General features: G+C 48.7%; 1 protein-coding gene and 1 non-coding gene across 6 annotated transcripts; one reads left to right on the top strand and one right to left on the bottom strand.

Moving 5' to 3' along the window:
* Positions 1 to 348: 348 nt before the first annotated feature.
* On the bottom strand, positions 349 to 17,398 carry MPPE1 (metallophosphoesterase 1). 5 transcript variants are annotated; one of them, XM_040264609.1, is made up of 13 exons: positions 17,111 to 17,385; positions 16,722 to 16,784; positions 11,597 to 11,703; positions 8,172 to 8,305; positions 6,741 to 7,123; positions 6,217 to 6,325; positions 4,260 to 4,363; positions 3,650 to 3,724; positions 2,875 to 2,983; positions 2,697 to 2,762; positions 2,488 to 2,610; positions 1,877 to 2,017; positions 349 to 961 (listed from the first exon to the last, which is right to left on the bottom strand). In XM_040264609.1, the coding sequence occupies exons 5-13, from the start codon at positions 7,028 to 7,030 to the stop codon at positions 779 to 781; spliced, it is 1,200 nt and encodes a 399-aa protein (XP_040120543.1). In that variant the 5' UTR covers positions 7,031 to 7,123; positions 8,172 to 8,305; positions 11,597 to 11,703; positions 16,722 to 16,784; positions 17,111 to 17,385; the 3' UTR covers positions 349 to 778. The 5 variants fall into 5 exon arrangements, with proteins under 5 accessions (XP_040120543.1, XP_040120545.1, XP_040120542.1 ...); XM_040264611.1 differs by lacking the exon at positions 8,172 to 8,305 and having other exon boundaries at positions 6,741 to 6,881; positions 17,111 to 17,398; XM_040264608.1 differs by lacking the exon at positions 8,172 to 8,305 and having other exon boundaries at positions 17,111 to 17,397.
* TRNAS-GGA lies at positions 12,620 to 12,691 on the top strand. The gene has a single exon. It is a non-coding gene; the product is annotated as a tRNA-Ser (tRNA).
* Positions 17,399 to 19,253: the final 1,855 nt, after the last annotated feature.

The raw sequence follows: 19,253 nt of genomic DNA, 5'->3' as shown, positions 1-19,253 counted from the left end.
TGAAGAGAATCTGAAGAGCCACAGCCCCAATATATACCCAAAAGAATGAAACTGTATTTTTATATGAATTATAATTCAACAATTCCCCTGTAACTAAACTTCCTATTTAGATAAGTCTGATTGAAGAGCTAGATTCTCTAAAACACACACACACACAGATTTTATAAGGCTTAAAATTACCACAGCATATTTATTTTAATACCAAAAGCCTCTTCCTGGTCCATTTTTTCGACTTTCTACTGACAGGCATTCAATTCAGATTTAACAACTTGGAGAGGAAATTACACTCATCTAAAAATCTGATTCCATTAATTTAGCACAGAAATAAAGAAGTCTGTGAGAACAATATATTCTTGCTTGTAGCATCTGTATTTTATTTTAAGCACACGACTTTATAAAACAGAAACTTGAGAACATTCACAGGAGGACAGACACAGACCCCACATATGTGTACAGCTGGTCCTCCATCCTAGGGAAGAGTCCTGGGGAAGGGAGGCTGTCCAGTGCATGCAGTGATCACACGCAGCTTCTGCACACTGTACAGAGTCTCTGATAGCACACATACTTGATAAACAAGCAGACAGACCCGGTGTAGAGACAGGTCCCATTTTTGCAGCTTGGGAACAACACTGATCCTGCAGGGCCTGATACAAGTGATCCGGAACCCAGGAGTGGTGCTCATGGCCCACTGTAGTCTCAACGTCCATGAGCACCTCCCAAAGTTTATTTTCTTTGGCTTTGGGACTTACTACTGCTGAGAGCAAAAGTCTGCTGCTACTCACATGGTCTTAAATTTTCTGAGCACCCTCTGACCAAAATGAAAAGGTGCAGACACAAGCCTAGTGGGGATTAACATGACGAGCATGAGGCACCCAGCTGCCACACAGTAAGTGGTCAGAACCATGTCCTCACACGGCAGGTAGCACTTGGCAAGGGCGTAGTCCATGGGTGTGATGCTGCCCTAGGGAGCAAGAAAGACCATCAGCTGCGTGGATGGCACCAACCCGCAGATACAACCAAGGGAGTGAGCCGCTGGGCCTGACGAACCTGAGACCAAGGACACTGCAGGCCACACTGCCCCCATCCCATATGCTGGGTCCCAGGGGCTGAGTGCACATGGCCCGGGAGCTGATCCCCCACTGAATCTAGCACCTAATACGGGGTGGGGAGGTCCTCTAAACCCAGAGGCCATGCAGGAGAGGATTCAGAAAGGCCTGGAGACTTAGATCAGTGGTCATACAGGAACAAACAGGACATGGCTGTTTTTCATGCCACTTGATGCTGAAGTAAGCAACCTATCACCTAGAAATGCATGTGCATGGGGCATTTCAGTGGGCCTTTTTTTTTCTTTTGGTAGACATTTTTGCTGTGTGGAATGACAGTGGGCAACGTTCATTTACTTTGAATTTAAAAGCAGAAGGTTTTCCCCATCCTGTTATTAAGTAAAAGCTCCTGATGTGAAAGCACTATAACCTGGACATGGACTCAGGGCTCAAAAAAAGGAGCTGAAGCTTTAGGTCGTCACTAACATCCCTGACAAACGTGCAAGACCCGCAGCATCCATCTGTTAGCACAAATAGGCAAGTGTGGAAAATAAGACAAGATGACCCTGTCTCCTTAAAAAATAGAAGGCAGAGCTCCCGGGGCACTGCTGTCCTTGCCGGATGAGATACCGTGAGATGGTCCCCTCACCACCCCACCAGAAACAACTGTCCCCAGAGACGGGTTCACGCTGCTGGGTGTGCTGGGAGGGGTGTGGTTACAGCTTCTGTATGTTTTCATAGATTGCGGTAATTCATGCTGCAATTCAGTAGGTGATCACTGTGCTGATTTAAATACTGTGGAAGCTTTGTGACGAAAATAAACATTCACATACCATGATGAAACTGGGGTTGTTTCTGTTCCTCCAACTGAAAGACGGCACACTGACCTCCAGGACGCCTGCCCTGTGCTGGACCTCGCAGGCGCTGTGCGTGTGGCCGCTGAGGATCAGGCGCGGCCGCAGCCACCACAGCAGCTGTGGTGAGAGTGGAAGCAGTGAGAGGTCGCCGGGGCCTGGGGATACACACACACCCAGCAGCTCCCTCTGCCCTCAAGTCCTTCAGTCTTTTAAGACTCCGTCAAAAGTAAGCCCAGGCTCTCAGGGAAAATCTATTTTTCCATCCCAGATTGCAGGGTTTTAATTATATTTTCTTTTTTATAAATATTTTAATAAATCCATTTCATAAATGTATATTTTGTTTTATATATTATATATACCATACAGTATATAAATATTTGTGTGTATACATTTAGGACATTCTAATTAAGTCTTAAGACTCTAGTTTCATTCACTGTCCTAGATACATGTTGGTGGGAAACAGAATAAACAAGAGCTGAGACTATCATCACCCAGATCTTTAGGAGTGGGTTTCCCAGAGGGGAAGAGGATGAAACGCCTGCATAGGAGCCACCTACCCCACCCTACATCCCTGCATCCCCACACACCTTCCGCGAGACCTCCCAGGACAGCACATCATAGCGCTCCTTGAAGGGGGTGTACTTCTCGTCAGGGGGTGCTGCGTCCTCCCCGGAGCAGTTGGCATCATTTTTCCGGTAAAGCGGGAAGTGCTGTCAAGACCAGAGAGGGGTCAGGGGACCGTGAGACCCAGCACTTCCCCCACACACTCGCAGGCTGCCAGGTGAGGTCCCCTCACCTGTAGCAGGATGGGGGCCGAGGCCGGCAGCCACTGCCTGTCTCCACACCCGCGGGGGCGATGCTCCTACAGGTCAGAGGCCAGGCTCTTCACTCACTGGACACTGGATGGTGGGAGGGAGGGGGAAGCAGGGATGGCCGTGCCCCTAGAGTAGGGCAGGGCTTGGGGGGTGTCCTACCTCCCGAGAGCAGTTCAGCCAGTGAGAGATTTCCAGGAGCTCAGCCTCTGCCCTGGAGCAGATGTCACAGCCGTCCCCTTCCAGTGCGACACTGTTGATCATCACGAAACTGCGGAGAGACAGGAGGTCAAGCCATGGGCACTGGCGCTAACTGCGGGCATCTGTGCTCTGGGACCCGGAAGCTGCACCCCACAGAGAAGAGATCCCAGTCCTGTTGCACTGTGCCTGCAGGTACAGACAATGCTAAGAGGACAAGACTGCATCTCTGGGAGTCGAATCCAAGATGGGAAAGGCTTTTCCACCCTGAACTAGTAAGAGGCCCCAGGTGACCACTACACTCAGCTCCTGACCTTGTGTCCCTGGGCCTGGGATGTAAGGTAGGGAGATGACGGCCACCCACAGCCCTGGCTTCCTGTGGAGGTGACGTGGAATAAGACATCAGAGCAGAGCCTAAGACCAGGCCAGGGGGGGTGGGGGGGGTAGGCGGGGAGGGGGTCCTGCAAAGCTAACTGGGCCAAGGACCCCAAACCCAGATGACAGCAGGTCAGCTGAGGTGCCCTGGCACCTCCTCCCTCAGGGACATCGTCACAGACCCGTTAAATGTGCCATCGTGTCCTGCACACATGTCCACTGGCCACAAAGAGGTGCCTGGTGTTTAAAGAATTCAGAGGTCAGGAGTCAATTAACCCCATGATCTGGAAGACGACCATCGTGTTTACACTTTCTTAAGTCACATTCTAGGGGTCTTCATTAAGAATTCACAGATAATACTCACTTAATTCCTTTCCAAGAAAACAGCCTTTCAGGGCTGAAAACTTTCTCAAATCGTTTTATTCTGTATGTGTCCATCCTACATTCGATTGTGAAAAGAAATATTTTTCAGAACAAGTCACTCTTAAAACATCCTAACAATTATCAAGAACACAGGAAAAATAACATCTAGGACCTGAAGGCCCAACCAGCACACTGGTTCTGAGCTCCCACTCACCCTGGGTAAGCAGGGTGCTGCTACCACTGTCTGACCTGGGGCCTGGAGTCTGGGGCCCAGGGTGATCGACTTCATCCCCAGAGCTCCAGCTCCCTCACTGGTAGAGTGGGTAAAGCAAAAAAAATAACAGGTAAAGAAAGAGATTGAATGTATGGAAGCACTATGCTCACAACAGGCCAGCGCCATGTAAACATCAGCTATTAAAGCCCAAACCGTCTTGTTTTCTGATTCCCAAAGAAAACTGGTCACAAAACATTAAGTTCAACTGAGAACCACTCTGAGGCACACACAGCTTGGTGGTAGGGCTGGGAAGTGATATGCAGGAGCCCCCAGAACCTGACCCCACAGGCAAGGCAGCCCAGGGCTGGGGGGGAAGGCGCCTCCACTGACCACTCACTGGTAGTGGAAGCCAATGTCATGGTTGCCAGCCACGGCCCGCAGCTGCACGTGGGGCGGGTGTCGGAACACCTTCCAGAAGCGCCCCACATCGTCTGCCCAGGCCTGCAGAGAGAAGCACACAGTTCAGCCCGGGGGACCGCCCTGCCAGGTTGTGAGGGTGGGAAGGTCGCTCCCTGCCGGGATCAGGCGTCCATAAAGCCAATGTGCAGAACTTCTACCATTCTTTTCCCAAGACTACCCTAAGTATTTAACCTGGTGCCACTTTTGAATGAAACAGTTTATCTCCCCAAACCATCCTCTTCACACACCCACTACTTCAATGTCACAGACATCCCCAGGCTGAGGATCCCCTCAGATCGGGACATGTCCTAAAAATGGCTGCAGAAACATCCAGCTCAGGGTGGGCCCCCCAGGAATGAGGACCAGTGCCTCCCTCAGGGTTACGCTCCCTGAGGCTGGGTGGCGGGGTGGGAACCGACAAGACGTGGGGGAAAGAGAGATACCAAAAGGTCTCTCCAGGCTTTTCTGACTTTACTGTTTAAGCCTGAGATGATGTTTCAGTCCTTATTTTTACTAAGCCTAAAAACAAACTGGACAAACACTCTAGGCTGGATGATACCTAGCTGAACAGTAGTCAACTTTGTCCTAAAGTCTTAAATTTGGCCCAACCTAGGGAAATAAACTGGACAGATTCCTTCAGTACTTTACAAAGACTTTAACAAATAATACTTAAAGATAGAATAACATAAAATTAGAAAAATATAACATGTTCCCCTTAATTTTCTAAAGCAGCATTTATATCCAAGCTCACTCTACAACCAGTTGCTCTTTACACACAGTGTTTCCATGGTTTCACAATTAGTTCTGGACTAGATGAAACCAATGACTCGGGGCAGAAGAAGAAGGGGGCAACAGAGGATGAGATGGTTGGATGGCATCACCAATTCAATGGACATGAGTTTGATCAAACTCTGGGAGATGGTGAAGGACAGGGAAGCCTAATGTGCTACAGTCCATGGGTCTCAGAGAGTCAGGCAAAACTTAGTGACGGAAGAACAACCAACACTGCAACCCCATGAACAGAGGTTCCCATCAGATCTGAACCAGGACTTTCTTTGTACAGCATTTGAAGTGTCCCAGTAAATTTCAATTAATTTTTTTAAATATCTTCCAAAACCATCTGGAAGATTTTTTTTAAATTAATTGAAAATTTTTTCAAGTATCTTCCAAAACTATCAGGCTTCCCTAATAGCTCAGCTGGTAAAGAATCCACCTGCAAGGAAGGAGACCCTGGTTCGATTCCTGGGTTGGGAAGATCCCCTGAAGAAGGGAAAGGCTACCCACTCCAGTATTCTGGCCTGGAGAATTTAATGGACTGTATAGTCCATGGGGTTGCAAAGAGTCAGACACAACTGAGCGACTTTCACTTTCACTTTTCAAACTATCAGTGACTGAACATTTTTAACTAAGCAGCAAGAATGGTGCTTTCCTTTCCCCCATTAATCCCAAGAATGCAGTAAGCCAACCATTCTGCCAGCCAAGGTGAGAAGAGCCTTGCCCTCTGGTTCCTGGAAAGCTCACAGCACCTGGTGTCACCCCTGAGGGCAGAGAGACCTCCCACCAGCAACACCCCCACCTTCCTTAGAAGAAGGCCATGACCTCATAGGCAGCCCAGCCTCATAAGTGTTAACTCAAACCACACTTCAGCGTGCATCCTGAACTCTGGGGACAACCCAGACGCTTCCCTTCTGCAGACCTTCCCTTCTGAGAGGGTCGTGGAAGCATCTGCCAACCTTCACAGACGTCTCTTACACAGACAAACAGAACCCAGAACCGGCGGGGACATGGAGCCTACGACTGTGGACACTGGAGCCCCTGCACCCAGCACCAGGACTCCGCACGTCCTGGGCTCCCTGAACCTCAGTGTAGCCCCAGGCATGGGGGTGCATGCCCACCTCGGGGGAGCTCCACTTCCCCTCATCGAAGATGTCCCCCAGGATGAAGACAACTTCCGGCTGCAGCAGCCATAGCGCTGTCTGGAAGGCTCGCTCCATCTGCCACTCCCTGGAGGCCAAGAGGAAAGGAGGGGTGGTGTGTTCCATTTCTTGTCTACCTCACACCTCCCAGGGTTTAAAGCTCTGAGAGGAAATACAGTAGCCCTGCCTTCACCTGTCCCACCCCCACCCCCACCCGGGGATGTCCCGGCACCCCAGGACGCTCCACCAACCCCAGGAGTAAGGCTTATTCAGGGAGGCACAAGTGCAGCCAGCGTGACAAGAAGGGGTCATAGGGCCACTGGGGCAGGAGGTGCCCCCATTAACCCTCTGGTGGCGTCATCCACAAAGGTCAAAGGGTGGAAGCAACCCAGTGCCCACGAGCCCGTGAGGTGGTGGAGACAGAAATATATAGGGGACCGTGAGACCCTACCTGTGGGAAGAGGCCTACAGACCTGCAGAAAACTGAATTCGGCCCAAGTTACCTCCGTAATTTGTCCAGCCAGTGGCCTCTTATGGCCCCAAGCAGGTGGGTGTCAGCCAAGAACATGGCCCTGAGCACAGGTTCAGGGGCCTTGGGGGCCCCAAGGGTGCCGGCATCTTTAGGGGTTTTCAGTTCAGGCCAGCTGCACCGGAAGATAACGAGGTAGTAGATCAGAAATTCACAGAAGAGAAGCACGGCCAAGACGGCGGCCGAGAGCTTCAACAGCAAGAAGCCCCTCGTCTTCAGCAAACGGAGGCACTGCCCCCTGGCCCCTAGCCAGCTTGAGGCCATATCCCTGCCCAGGGGTGCTGACAGCCAGAGACTTTCCACAAGGAAGCCAGGCTTCTGGCCAGGTGCGGTGGTGTCCACGTCTCCGCTGTGTACCTGCAGGGAAGGGAAGGACCAGGTTATGTCTCCCTCGAGGAGCCACCGTCAGGCACTGCCACTAAGAACCAGTGACTTCCAGAGTCTGTAACCTTCCCAGACCCACTTTCCTGTACTTTCACAAGGACAACCTGTCATGGCTCCGTACAAGGTCTCTACATCTGCAAGGGCCAGAGAAGCTATTAGAATGGTTCTCCCAACAAGATGACAGTTTCAATATTTTAATGTCATTTGGTTCCCCTGGTGGCTCAGACGGTAAAGGCTCCACCTGCAATGCAAGAGACCTGGGTTCCATCCCTGGGTTGGGAAGATCCCCTGGAGAAGTGAATCACAACCCACTCTAGTATTCTTGCCTAGAGAATCCCATGGACAGAGGAGCCTGGCGGGCTATAGTCCACAAGGTCGCAGAGTCAGACAGGACTGCACGACTAACACTTTCACTTTCAGAAGTCGTTTGATGGAAGAGTGTTTGTTAAGGTCAGAGAAGAAAAACAGGAAAAGTCAACAATTAACAAGTAAGGGCCAATTCCAGGATTCCCCACCAGCCACCTCCACAAAAATCAACAGGCTGTATGTAGCTCCCTACAGGGTATTGCCTTTGGTGTGAATTCACCACTTCTCTACACAGGTTTTCCCGGAGAAGGCAATGGCACCCTACTCCAGCACTCTTGCCTGGAAAATCCCATGGACAGAGGAGCCTGGTAGGCTGCAGTCCATTGGGTCACGAAGAGTCGGACACAACTGAGCGACTTCACTTTCACTTTTCATTTTCATGCATTGGAGAAGGAAATAGCAACCCACTCCAGTGTTCTTGCCTGGAGAATCCCAGGGACGGGGGAGCCTGGAGGGCTGCCGTCCATGGGGTCGCACAGAGTCGGACACGACTGAAGCGATTTAGCAGCAGCAGCAGCTACACAGGTTTTCCACAAAAGAAGTGGATGTTCACAGGCGAGGTGCCCCCTCGCTGGCTCAGAGTCAGGGTTGGAGAGAGCCACAGCCCTGAATTCTGAGTTAGGATACACACGTGTCCACAAACATGATTTTTCACCTGCACATCAGCCTTACACTCTGGATGAGCCTCCTTCACGAAACATGTATATGCAGTGGTTTCTCTTCAGGAGCCTTTCAAACATTCAGATTCGCCTTCATTGTAGATGAGCTTTACATCCACTTTTGACACATCTGAAGTGAAGGCCAACACAAGGGGGCCTCTGAGAGCCGGTCCTCCATAGAAGGGTCCTACACTGATGGTCAAGACAAGGATCCTGCACATGGTGACCTGGGGGCCACAGAGAGCTCAGACATGGGAGACGCCCCAGAAGCCTGGTGGGGTTGGGTGGCTGGGCTGTGGAGACACTGACCACGGGTCCTAACTGAGCCAATAAATGCAGAAAACCCTTTCTGGGGAGGCGATTTTCCAGGATGATCTAGGAACCTGCATCTGGTTGACACCAAAGGGACCAGGACACACTGTTTTGGGCCTAAAACAATCTCCGCTAAGTCCAGCTTGCAGAACGGTCCCCCTGCACCAGTAAAAGCCCAGCTTGCTCCACAGCAGTGCTCATAACACACAACCACCAAGACACAGAAAGCTGCACAACCTCACCTAAAACCAAACAGGGCAGCCAACAGGAATTTGCTCTACGTCTCAGGAAACTCAAACAGAGGCTCTGTATCAACCTAGAGGGATGGGATGGGGACGGAGATGGGAGGAAGGTTCAAAAGGAAGGGGATATATGTATACCTATGGCTGATTTATGCTGAGGTTTGACAGAAAAACAACAAAATTCTATAAAGCAATTATCCCTCAATTTAAAAATATATTAATTAAAAAAAGACAGGGCAAAGAAAAAGTACATGAAAGGCTGCTCTCGCTGCTCATCTTCTCTCGAAAGGCCTAGAATATCCTACAATCCGGAAAGCTAAGGCCCAGCAGCAGCTGAAACCTCCGAAGACCTGATGTCCCACAAGAACTGGGAGGGAGGGAGCCCATCCCTGTGGCCTCTGCTCTATGCTTCCCGGCTTCCCAGTGAGGAAGCCTGAAAGACAAGTCGAGTGGCTCCTCCACACCCACTGCTCTGTCATGGAACCCTGCTCCCGCCAAGCATGTTGGGGACGGAGACCTTAGAGTACAGAGAGGCGACATCCCAGCTGCTCAGCTGGGCAATGGACACAAGAGCGGGGTGGGACACAGGAGAGGGGGGACACAGGAGTGGGGGGACAGGAGCAGGAGGACACAGAGTTTGCAACTGGGCACCGCCCACTGCTGTCAGCTTAGATAAGGGCCCAGAGGCCTGCCCTTCCCCAGGCTCCATGTTCTCTCCTCCATAGAGAGCCCTTCAGCCAGAGGACCTACAGGGAAGGAAGAAGAAAAGGAGGAAGGAGGGGCAGCAGGCCAGCCTGCTGGTACTGAGACATGTCTTCTCAAGAACACCCTAAGGCCACGTGACCCTGGTACAGTGTGATCACTGAAAAATACACAGAACTCCCCATAAGAGTGAAACCATACTTGACAACGTCTGACACAGAATCCTTCCAACAGAATTCCTTTTCCTCAAATCTTGGAAATGGCTCTTCCTCCTTCCAAATCTCACTGTATTTTCCATCAAAGTCGAGTTCCCTTCACCATCTTTAACATCAGCCACAGCTCACCCTCTTCACCTTCTGAAGTGAAGGCAGTATTTCCAGGGCTCATGGCGTAGGAGAATGCGGCTGGGCTCGACTCCAAATCCCACACTAGGAGCCCGGACGTCACTCCCACCACAGCTGCTTCTGACAGCTCCCTGCTCTTACGGAACCTACAGTCAGCCTTACCACCTGGCGGAACTGGAAGGAACCTGCGGCCACAGATGCCCAGTCAGTGCCCTGCAGCCAGCAGTGCTGCCAAGAGCAAGACCAAGCAGCCCTAGCTCCTCTTTGTGCTTCACCCTCCACCACACAGAGAGAGCTGCACTGACCTGTGAGAACAGACTGCAGCTCCACTTGGGGTCCTCAGTGAGTCCCCAACCCCCTGGGCCTCACAGGGTCACAGCACCCACCCCCCACTGCTGCTTCGGACACTGACAGAATGTTCACAAAAGTGCTTTTTTATTTTTTTTTGTCAGTTCATTTATTTATTTATTTACTTTTTTTTTTTTTTTTTTACTTTACAATTCTGTATTGGTTTTGCCATACATTGACATGAATCCACCACGGGTGTACATGCGTTCCCAAACATGAACCCCCCCTCCCATCCCCCTCCCCACAACATCTCTAAAATTAAAAAAAAAAAAAGTCTTTATATTGTTGATGGGAAACTTAGCCAACAGTTCATCCAAGAAAGAAATGGAGAATTTTACTGGAGCCAGCCTGGGAGTCAGTCTTTTGCTTCTGAGCAAGGGGTCATGCATAAAACGTCTAGACCAGCATGTACAACTGGTGAATGGTGGGTCACCAGGCCCCCTAAAAGAAGAAGAAAGAAGCCCCTCTCTCAGGAGGGCTGGTCTGTGCAGGTGCAGAGCATGCACTAAAGTGGGGAGGAGGCCCAAATGGGCAGAGAAAAATTTTATTTTGAGGTTTTCCTCATCTTGCCATCAACTATGAATTTTATTTCATTCCCATGAGGCAGGCTTATCAGAATGAGATAAGAATCAGGCTCACACCCTGAGGGAATCCCTCCAGCTTGGTAAGAGGAACCAGCAGGTCCAGGGAAAGGCCAGTGACCGGAGGACCTAGAAGCCGTGGCCACAGGGCTGACCCCACTTCTCCACTATTCACTGCGTAGTGCTTCTCTCGTTTCACACCCGAAGCCCCAGATCCTTGACTCACTGAAAGTAAACCTCATGTTTTATCTCAACCATAACAAAACCAATGACCTAAGATCCTCACAGAGGTTCAGGAACCAATAACTGAAGCCGCCCGCCTGGCCAGGCAGGACAGTGACCACCTGTATGAATTATCTCACAACAGAAGGTCCCGATAAGGATAAGAAAGAATTTGGGAGGGGCCAAAAGGAGGGAGGAGATGCCAGCCCATAATACATTCCAACCTCCCAGAAGCCCTTGAGCTGGGATGAGCCTTGTCTGAGATGCCCTCAGCACCAGGAACTGGACCTAACACAGGCCAAAGAAGATGACTGTCCAGTGACGACCCAGAAAATTAACCCATTACCATAAACCCTGAGACTGGGAGCACACGGCGGAGCAGGTCTCCTGGGTTCCCTGACTCCACTGTCCTCCCGCCGGGTGACCCTTCCCAGTAAAGCCTTCTGCTTCATCAGCCTTCATCACAGCCTCAGGGTATGAGCCTGACTCTTATTGTCTCCTCAGACAATTCACTTCTGAGTGTTAGATAAGAGCCCACCCACCCTCAGGCCTGTGAGGGGTCCCCCTTCTGTAACACAGCCACTGCTTTAACCACCAAGTACTACCATCCCCTTCACATCCAGGTGCTCAGAGGCGAATGCAGAATAAATATGTCCTTTTCTAGACTAACCTGGGTGGTGGGGATGTCTGGTCCTCCTCAGAGCTGCCTGGGCCCGGATGCCACTGACCCCTCCTGTCTACTTGACAAACATGTGCTTATCCATGTTTATCACCAGTCTGTAAGAGGGAGGAAAAGGGAGGTCAGGATAAAGGCTATATTCTGTGTATTGCCTTCTCATGATAAATGATGAATCATTCTGTCTATATTAGGTTTCCTTTGAGTTAGCAGGTTTGGGCTCAAAAGGCAAAATTAATAAAATGTTATTGTTTTCTGTCTCCATGTTCAATATGTCAGTTTTACTAAGCTCATCAAATTTAACCCAGCAGGAGAGCCATACAGGCTGCCATGTAGGCTCCCACTACTGGGGAAAACAGTATGGTGGCTCCCCAAAAAATTACAAGTAGAACTACCATAGAAAGAAAGAAAGAAAGTGAAGTCGCTCAGTCGTGTCCGACTCTTTGCAACCCTATGGACTGTAGCCTACCAGGCTCCTCTGTCCATGGGATTTTCCAGGCAATAGTCCTGGAGTGGATTGCCATTTCCTTCTCCAGGGGATCTTCCCAACCCAGGGATCAAACCTGGGTCTCCTGCATTGTAGACAGATGCTTTACCGTCTGAGCCACCAGGGAGATGAAGGTAAAGGTGAAGTCGCTCAGTCGTGTCTGACTCTTTGAGACCCCATGAACTGTAACCTACTAGGCTTCTCCGTCCATGGGATTCTCCAGGCAAGAATACTGGAGTGGATTGCCATTTCCTTCTCCAGGGGATCTTCCCGACCCAGGGATTGAACCCGGGTCTCCTGCATTGGAGGCAGACGCTTTAACCTCTGAGCTGCCACCAGTCTACCATATGATTCAGCAAACACACTTCTGGGTACACAATGGCTTTCGGTATATTCACATTGTTCTGCAAACATCACCTCCATCCATTTCCAGATGGAAACTCCACATCCATTAAGTAACAACTCTTAACACACCCAAATGTCCTGAAAGCAGAGACTCAGATATTTTTACCCCATGTTTATAGTAGGCTTCCCTGGTGGCTCAGAGGTTAAAGCATCTGCCTGGAATGCGGGAGACCCAGGTTCGATCCCTGGGTTGGGAAGATCCCCTGGAGAAGGAAATGGCAACCCACTCCAATACTCTTGCCTGGAGAATCCCATGGAGGGAGGAGCCTGATAGGCTACAGTACATGGGGTTGCAAAGAGTCGGACACGACTGAGAGACTTCACTTTCACTTTACAGTAGCACAGTTCACCAGATGGTGAACACCGAAATCAGATTGATTATATTCTTTGCAGCCAAAGATGGAGAAGCTGTATACAATCAACAAAAACAAGACCAGGAGCTGACTGTGGCTCAGATCATGAACACCTTATTACCAAATTCAGACTCAAATTGAAGAAAGTAGGGAAAATCGCTAGACCATTGAGGTATGACCTAAATCAAATCCCTTATGATTATACAGTGGAAGTGAGAAACAGATTTAAGGGACTAGATCTGATAGATAAGAGTGCCTGATGAACTATGGAATGAGGTTCGTGACATTGTACAGGAGACAGGGATCAAGACCATCCCCATGGAAAAGAAATGCAAAAAAGCAAAATGGCTGTCTGGGGAGGCCTTACAAATAGCTGTGAAAAGAAGAGAGGCAAAAAGCAAAGGAGAAAAGGAAAGATATAAGCATCTGAATGCAGAGTTCCAAAGAATAGCAAGAAGAGATAAGAAAGCCTTCTTCAGCGATCAATGCAAAGAAATCAAGGAAAACAACAGAATGGGAAAGACTAGAGATCTCTTCAAGAAAATTAGAGATATCAAGGGAACATTTCATGCAAAGATGGGCTCGATAAAGGACAGAAATGGTCTGGACCTAACAGAAGCAGAAGATATTAAGAAGAGGTGGCAAGAATACACAGAAGAACTGTACAAAAAAGATCTTCACGACCCAGATAATCATGATGATGTGATCATTAATCTAGAGCCAGACATCTTGGAATGTGAAGTCAAGTGGGCCTTAGAAAGCATCACTACAAACAAAGCTAGTGGAGGTAGTGGAATTCCTGTTGAGCTGTTTCAAGTCCTGAGGGATGATGCTGTGAAAGTGCTGCAGTCAAGATGCCAGCAAATTTGGAAAACTCAGCAGTGGCCACAGGACTGGAAAAGATCAGTTTTCATTCCAATCCCAAAGAAAGGCAATGCCAAAGAATGCTCAAACTACCGCACAATTGCACTCATCTCACATGCTAGTAAAGTAATGCTCAAAACTTTCCAAGCCAGGCTTCAGCAATACGTGAACCGTGAACTCCCTGATGTTCAAGCTGGTTTTAGAAAAGGCAGAGGAACCAGAGATCAAATTGCCAACATCCGCTGGATCATGGAAAAAGCAAGAGAGTTCCAGAAAAACATCTATTTCTGCTTTATTGACTATGCCAAAGCCTTTGACTGTGTGGATCACAATAAACTGTAGAAAATTCTGAAAGAGATGGGAATACCAGACCACCTGACCTGCCTCTTGAGAAATCTGTATGTAGGTCAGGAAGCAGCAGTTAGAACTGGACATGGAACAACAGACTGGTTCCAAATAGGAAAAGAAGTATGTCAAGGCTGTATATTGTCACCCTGCTTATTTAACTTATATGCAGAGTACATCATGAGAAACGCTGAACTGGAAGAAACACAAGCTGGAATCAAGATTGCCGGGAGAAATATCAATCACCTCAGATATGCAGATGACACCACCCTTATGGCAGAAAGTGAAGAGGAACTAAAAAGCCTCTTGATGAAAGTGAAAGAGGAGAGTGAAAAAGTTGGCTTAAAGCTCAACATTCAGAAAAGGAAGATCATGGCATCTGGTCCCATCACTTCATGGGAAATAGATGGGGAAACAGTGGAAACAGTGTCAGACTTTATTTTTGAGGGCTCCAAACTCACTGCAGATGGTGATTGCAGCCATGAAATTAAAAGACACTTACTCCTTGGAAGAAAAGTTATGACCAACCTAGATAGTATATTCAAAAGCAGAGACATTATTTTGCTGACCAAGGTCCGTCTAGTCAAGGCTATGGTTTTTCCTGTAGTCATGTATGGATGTGAGAGTTGGACTGTGAACAAGGCTGAGCGCCAAAGAATTGATGCTTTTGAACTGTGGTGTTGGAGAAGATTCTTGAGAGTCCCTTGGACTGCAAGGAGATCCAACCAGTCCATTCTGAAGGAGATCAACCCTGGGATTTCTTTGGAAGGAATGATGCTGAAGCTGAAACTCCAGTACTTTGGCCACCTCATGTGAAGAGTTGACTCATTGAAAAAGACTCTGATGCGGGGAGGGATTGGGGGCAGGAGGAGAAAGGGACGACCGAGGATGAGATGGCTGGATGGCTTCACAGACTCGATGGACATGAGTCTGAGTGAACTCTGGGAGATGGTGATGAACAGGGAGGCCTGGCGTGCTGCAATTCATGGGGTCGCAAAGAGTCAGACACGACTGAGCGACTGAACTGAACTGAACTGAGCTGAGTTCACAAGAGCCAAAATGTGGAAGCTACCCAAGGGTCCACTGACAGATGAATCATGGATAAACAAAATGTTGCTTAAACTTCTAATTATTAATGGAGTATCATTTAGCCCTTAAAAAAGGAAAGAAATTCTGACCCAGACCATAATGTGGATGAGCCCTGAGGATAGTATGCTAAGAGAAATAAGCCAGTCACAAACAACAAACGCTAGATGAGGGCCAGGTACATGAGGGCCCTACAGCAGTCAGTCCCACAGATACAGAAGTGGGATAGTGGATGCCAGGGCATGGGATGGGGAGGATAGAGAGTTATTACTTAATGGATGTGGAGTTTCTATCTGGGAAGAGGAAAAAGCTCTGGAAATAGATGGAGTTGATGGTTGCAGAACAATGTGAATGTACTAAAAGCCACTGAACTGTACACTTAAAAATGGTAAAACTTAGGAGATAGCAGACCACCTGACCTGCCTCTTGAGAAATCTGTATGTAGGCCAAGAAGCAACAGTTAGAACTGGACATGGAACAACGGACTGGTTCCAAATGGAGAAGTGAGTATTTCAAGGCTGTATATTGTCACCCTTATTTATATGCAGAGTACATCATGAAAAACGCTGGACTGGATGAAGCACAAGCTGGAATCAAGATTGCCAGGAGAAATATGAATAACCTCAGATATGCAGATGACACCGATCTTATCGCAGAAAGCAAAGGAGAACTAAAGAGCCTCTTGATGAAAGTGAAAGAGGAGAGTGAAAAAATTGGCTTAAAACATTCAGAAAACTAAGATCATGGCATCTGGTCCCATCACTTCATGGCAAATAGATGGGCAAATGGTGGAAACAGTGAGACACTTTATTTTTGGGGGGCTCCAAAATCACTACAGATGGTGACTCCAGCCATGAAATTAAAAGACACTTGCTCCTTAGAGGAAAAGTTATGACCAACATAGACAGAATATTAAAAAGCAGAGACATTACTTTGCCAACAAAGGCCCATCTAGTCAAAGCTATGGTTTTTCCAGTAGTCATGTATGGATGTGAGAGTTGGACTATAAAGAAAGCTGAGGACCAAACAATTGATGCCTTTGAACTGTGGTGTTGGGGAAGACTCTTGAGAGTCCCTTGGACTGCAAGGAGATCCAACCAGTCCATTCTAAAGGAAATCAGTCCTGAATATTCATTGGAAGGACTGATGTTGAAACTGAAACTTCAATACTTTGGCTACCTGATGCGAAGAACTGACTCATTTGAAAAGACCCTGATGCTGGGAAAGATTGAAGGCAGGAGAAGAGGGGAACCACAGAGGATGAGATGGCATCACTGACTCAATGGACATGAGTTTGAGTAAGCTCCAGGAGTTGGTGATGGACAGAGAGGCCTGGTATGCTGCTGTCCATGGGGCCACAAAAGAGTCGGACATGACTGAGCAACTGAACTGAACTGATGGAGGTTTTGCCGCAATTTTTTTAAAAAGAAGACAAACATGCACACAGAGGACCCTATAAGTTAACAATATCCTATAACAAAGGCTTTCTTTCTGATTTAAACTCACTACTTTTATATTTAAAAAAAGGAAAAGTGTCCAGAAGTTGCATTTAGGGAATATCACTGAGTCATTTTCTCACCTTTTAAAGAATGAGACTTGTTTAAAGGTTGACTTGTGCTTCCCCAAATCGGAGCGCCTTTACCTGAAATAAAACACAAACGTGTGTTTTATGGCTGAATAATCTTTCGTCAACTATTACTAAAGCGGAAAATGCATCACTTTCTGGAGGACACAGTGGCTGCCACCCCACCTAGGACACCGAGCCTGAGCCAGGGGGAAATAAAATACGCTGATAATCTAGCAGCTGATCACCCACATTACGTGATTGGTCAAGAACAGTTTCTTAAGTTACAGTGTAAATATTTGAATAAAAAGCGCATATACAACATCGTTCTGTGTGGCCCAACACTCAAGGAGTAGTAGCTGCCGTCCGTCACGGGAGGCAGAATATTTCCTGCCCTGACTAACCTGCGTGGGGGCCGCAGCTTACAGCGCCGGAACAGCAGCGAACGGAAGCACAAAAGCGCGGCGCGCAACCTGCTCCCCGGGCCGACGGGCAGACCCGGGGTCCCAGAGGCCCAGCCCCGCGCCGACCTCGGATCACGAGCTCCACCGCGCGCTCGGTGCGCCTCCTTCTATCGGCCTCCAAGGGCAGCGTGCCGAGACCTGCCCACGGCGCCACGCTCGCTCCGATTCGGACCCGCAAGCAGCAGACGGCCGGCGGCTGGCGCGCGGGGCGGGGCCCGAGCGCCGCTGAGCGCGTAGGGGCGGGGAGCTCAGAGACAGGGAGTATGGGACATGGGGCGGGGCGTAGAGGCGCGGGGGCGGGGCGCGCGGGAGGACCTGAGCTTTTGGCACACGAGGCTGCGCCCGGCGCTGGACTGGCTGGGAAACCTCCGCAGCTCCTGGGCTTCCCCTCGGCTCTGGCACCCGGCAGCTTTCTGCCTGGTCTGCGTGGCTCAGCGCTTTCAAGAAACAGATGTGAAACAAGTGAGACAGACATCACAGTCACTTTTTATCTGGGGTTTTCTTTCTTAAATTTTTTATAACAATAAAGCTGGCATGGTCTGTCAAAATGCTCACACATCATGACTTCCAATAATCCGCAAAATGACCCTGTAAATCAAGAGCAACCGTCACTATGTCAAGCAAACAGAAGCTCAGAGCAGTGATTCAGAATCTTCCAAACAACCAAGTCTGGGCCGATTTTCAAATCTGAACACAGCGAATGTACTGAGATGTAATATGAGAAATCACAGAGAAAGCAGTTAGCAAGATGCCTGGTATATGTAAGCAGTAAGTGGTATTATTAATTAAAATTTTGTAGTATTTCCAAATATGCCCAGATGAACAATTTCAACATCTCCAGAACACCGACACAACTGGACTCTTCATGATGCAATTAGGAGGTAGACATCAGTCACCCCAAAGTATTCTCACTGAGAAAGAAAGGGGGAAATATGAAATCTGGCCAAGCCTAGAACTACAAGCCTAAGGAAATACAGAGACCAAACGAAACTGTTATGTGACACAGCAGAAAGTGAGCAGTGAGCCCAGGGTGAGGTAAGTGTACAGAGCAGACAGCCCACTGTCTTTATTCCACGAACAAGTAGCATCACAGCAGAAGGGAGGAGGATCTGTCTTTGCAAATCAGACAGGAAACAAGGCAGCCAAAGCAGATCGTGGCCTGGGTTGGGTCGTGTGTGGGACAAACTAGCTTAATTTTTTTTTTTTTTTTTGAGATTTGCGGACTTCCCTGGAGGCCCAGTGGTTAGGACTCCACGCTTCCACTTCAGGAGGCATAGGTTTGATCCCTGATCAGGGAATTAAGATCCCATATTCCACCTGCACTGTATAGCAAAAAAAAAAAAAAGTAATAAAAGATTGGGAAATTTGGATTTGGAATGGATGTCAGGTGATTGTTATTTATTGTTCAGTAGCTAAGCTGTATCCAACTCTTTGCAACCCCATGGACTACAGCACACCAGGTTCTTCTTTCCTTCATTATCTCCCAGTGTTTGCTCAAATTCATGTCCGTTGAGTCAGTGATGCTATCTCACCGTCTCATCTCATTTATCCATTAGGCTCTATGAACTAAATGAGTAGGTAGCAGATTCAAAACCCACAGACAGAGCTCATGGGAAAACAGTCTGACAAGCTGTCGCCATTGACCCCTAGATATAAGGGGAGTGAGGATGAACCACAGAGCGCTGCAGCCTCGGTGACATCAGTGTGTGTGCAGGTAGAAACAGGAGCAGTGAGGAACCTGATGATCCTGAAGACAGGGAACCAGCATCAATTTCCCCAGAAAGTTGAACAGTTTTCTGGGGAAAGAGCAGCAGAACAGCAGGGAAGAGCAGTTGAACACAGGAAGAGTTTTTCCTTTTCTAGGCCTGAGGGACTGGAGCAATGCTTCTTCCAGGACAAGACCCCACATGGAGGGGGACCCCCTGGGGGAATGAGCACTTGCAGGACATGGAGGAGAGACAGACAGTAAGGAAGACATGCTCATAACACGGCATGAGGGACTTGCAGAAGGCAAGCCCTCACACGTTAGTCCGACGATGACAGCGACTGAAGGCATTGCGACAGCTGACGTAAGTTCAGGAAT

The sequence above is a fragment of the Oryx dammah genome, unplaced genomic scaffold (genome assembly GCF_014754425.2).
Source record: "Oryx dammah isolate SB20612 unplaced genomic scaffold, SCBI_Odam_1.1 HiC_scaffold_22, whole genome shotgun sequence".
Lineage (NCBI taxonomy): Eukaryota > Metazoa > Chordata > Mammalia > Artiodactyla > Bovidae > Oryx > Oryx dammah.
The sequence above is the reverse complement of the archived record's forward strand: the minus strand, read 5'-3'. Positions and strand labels throughout refer to the sequence as shown.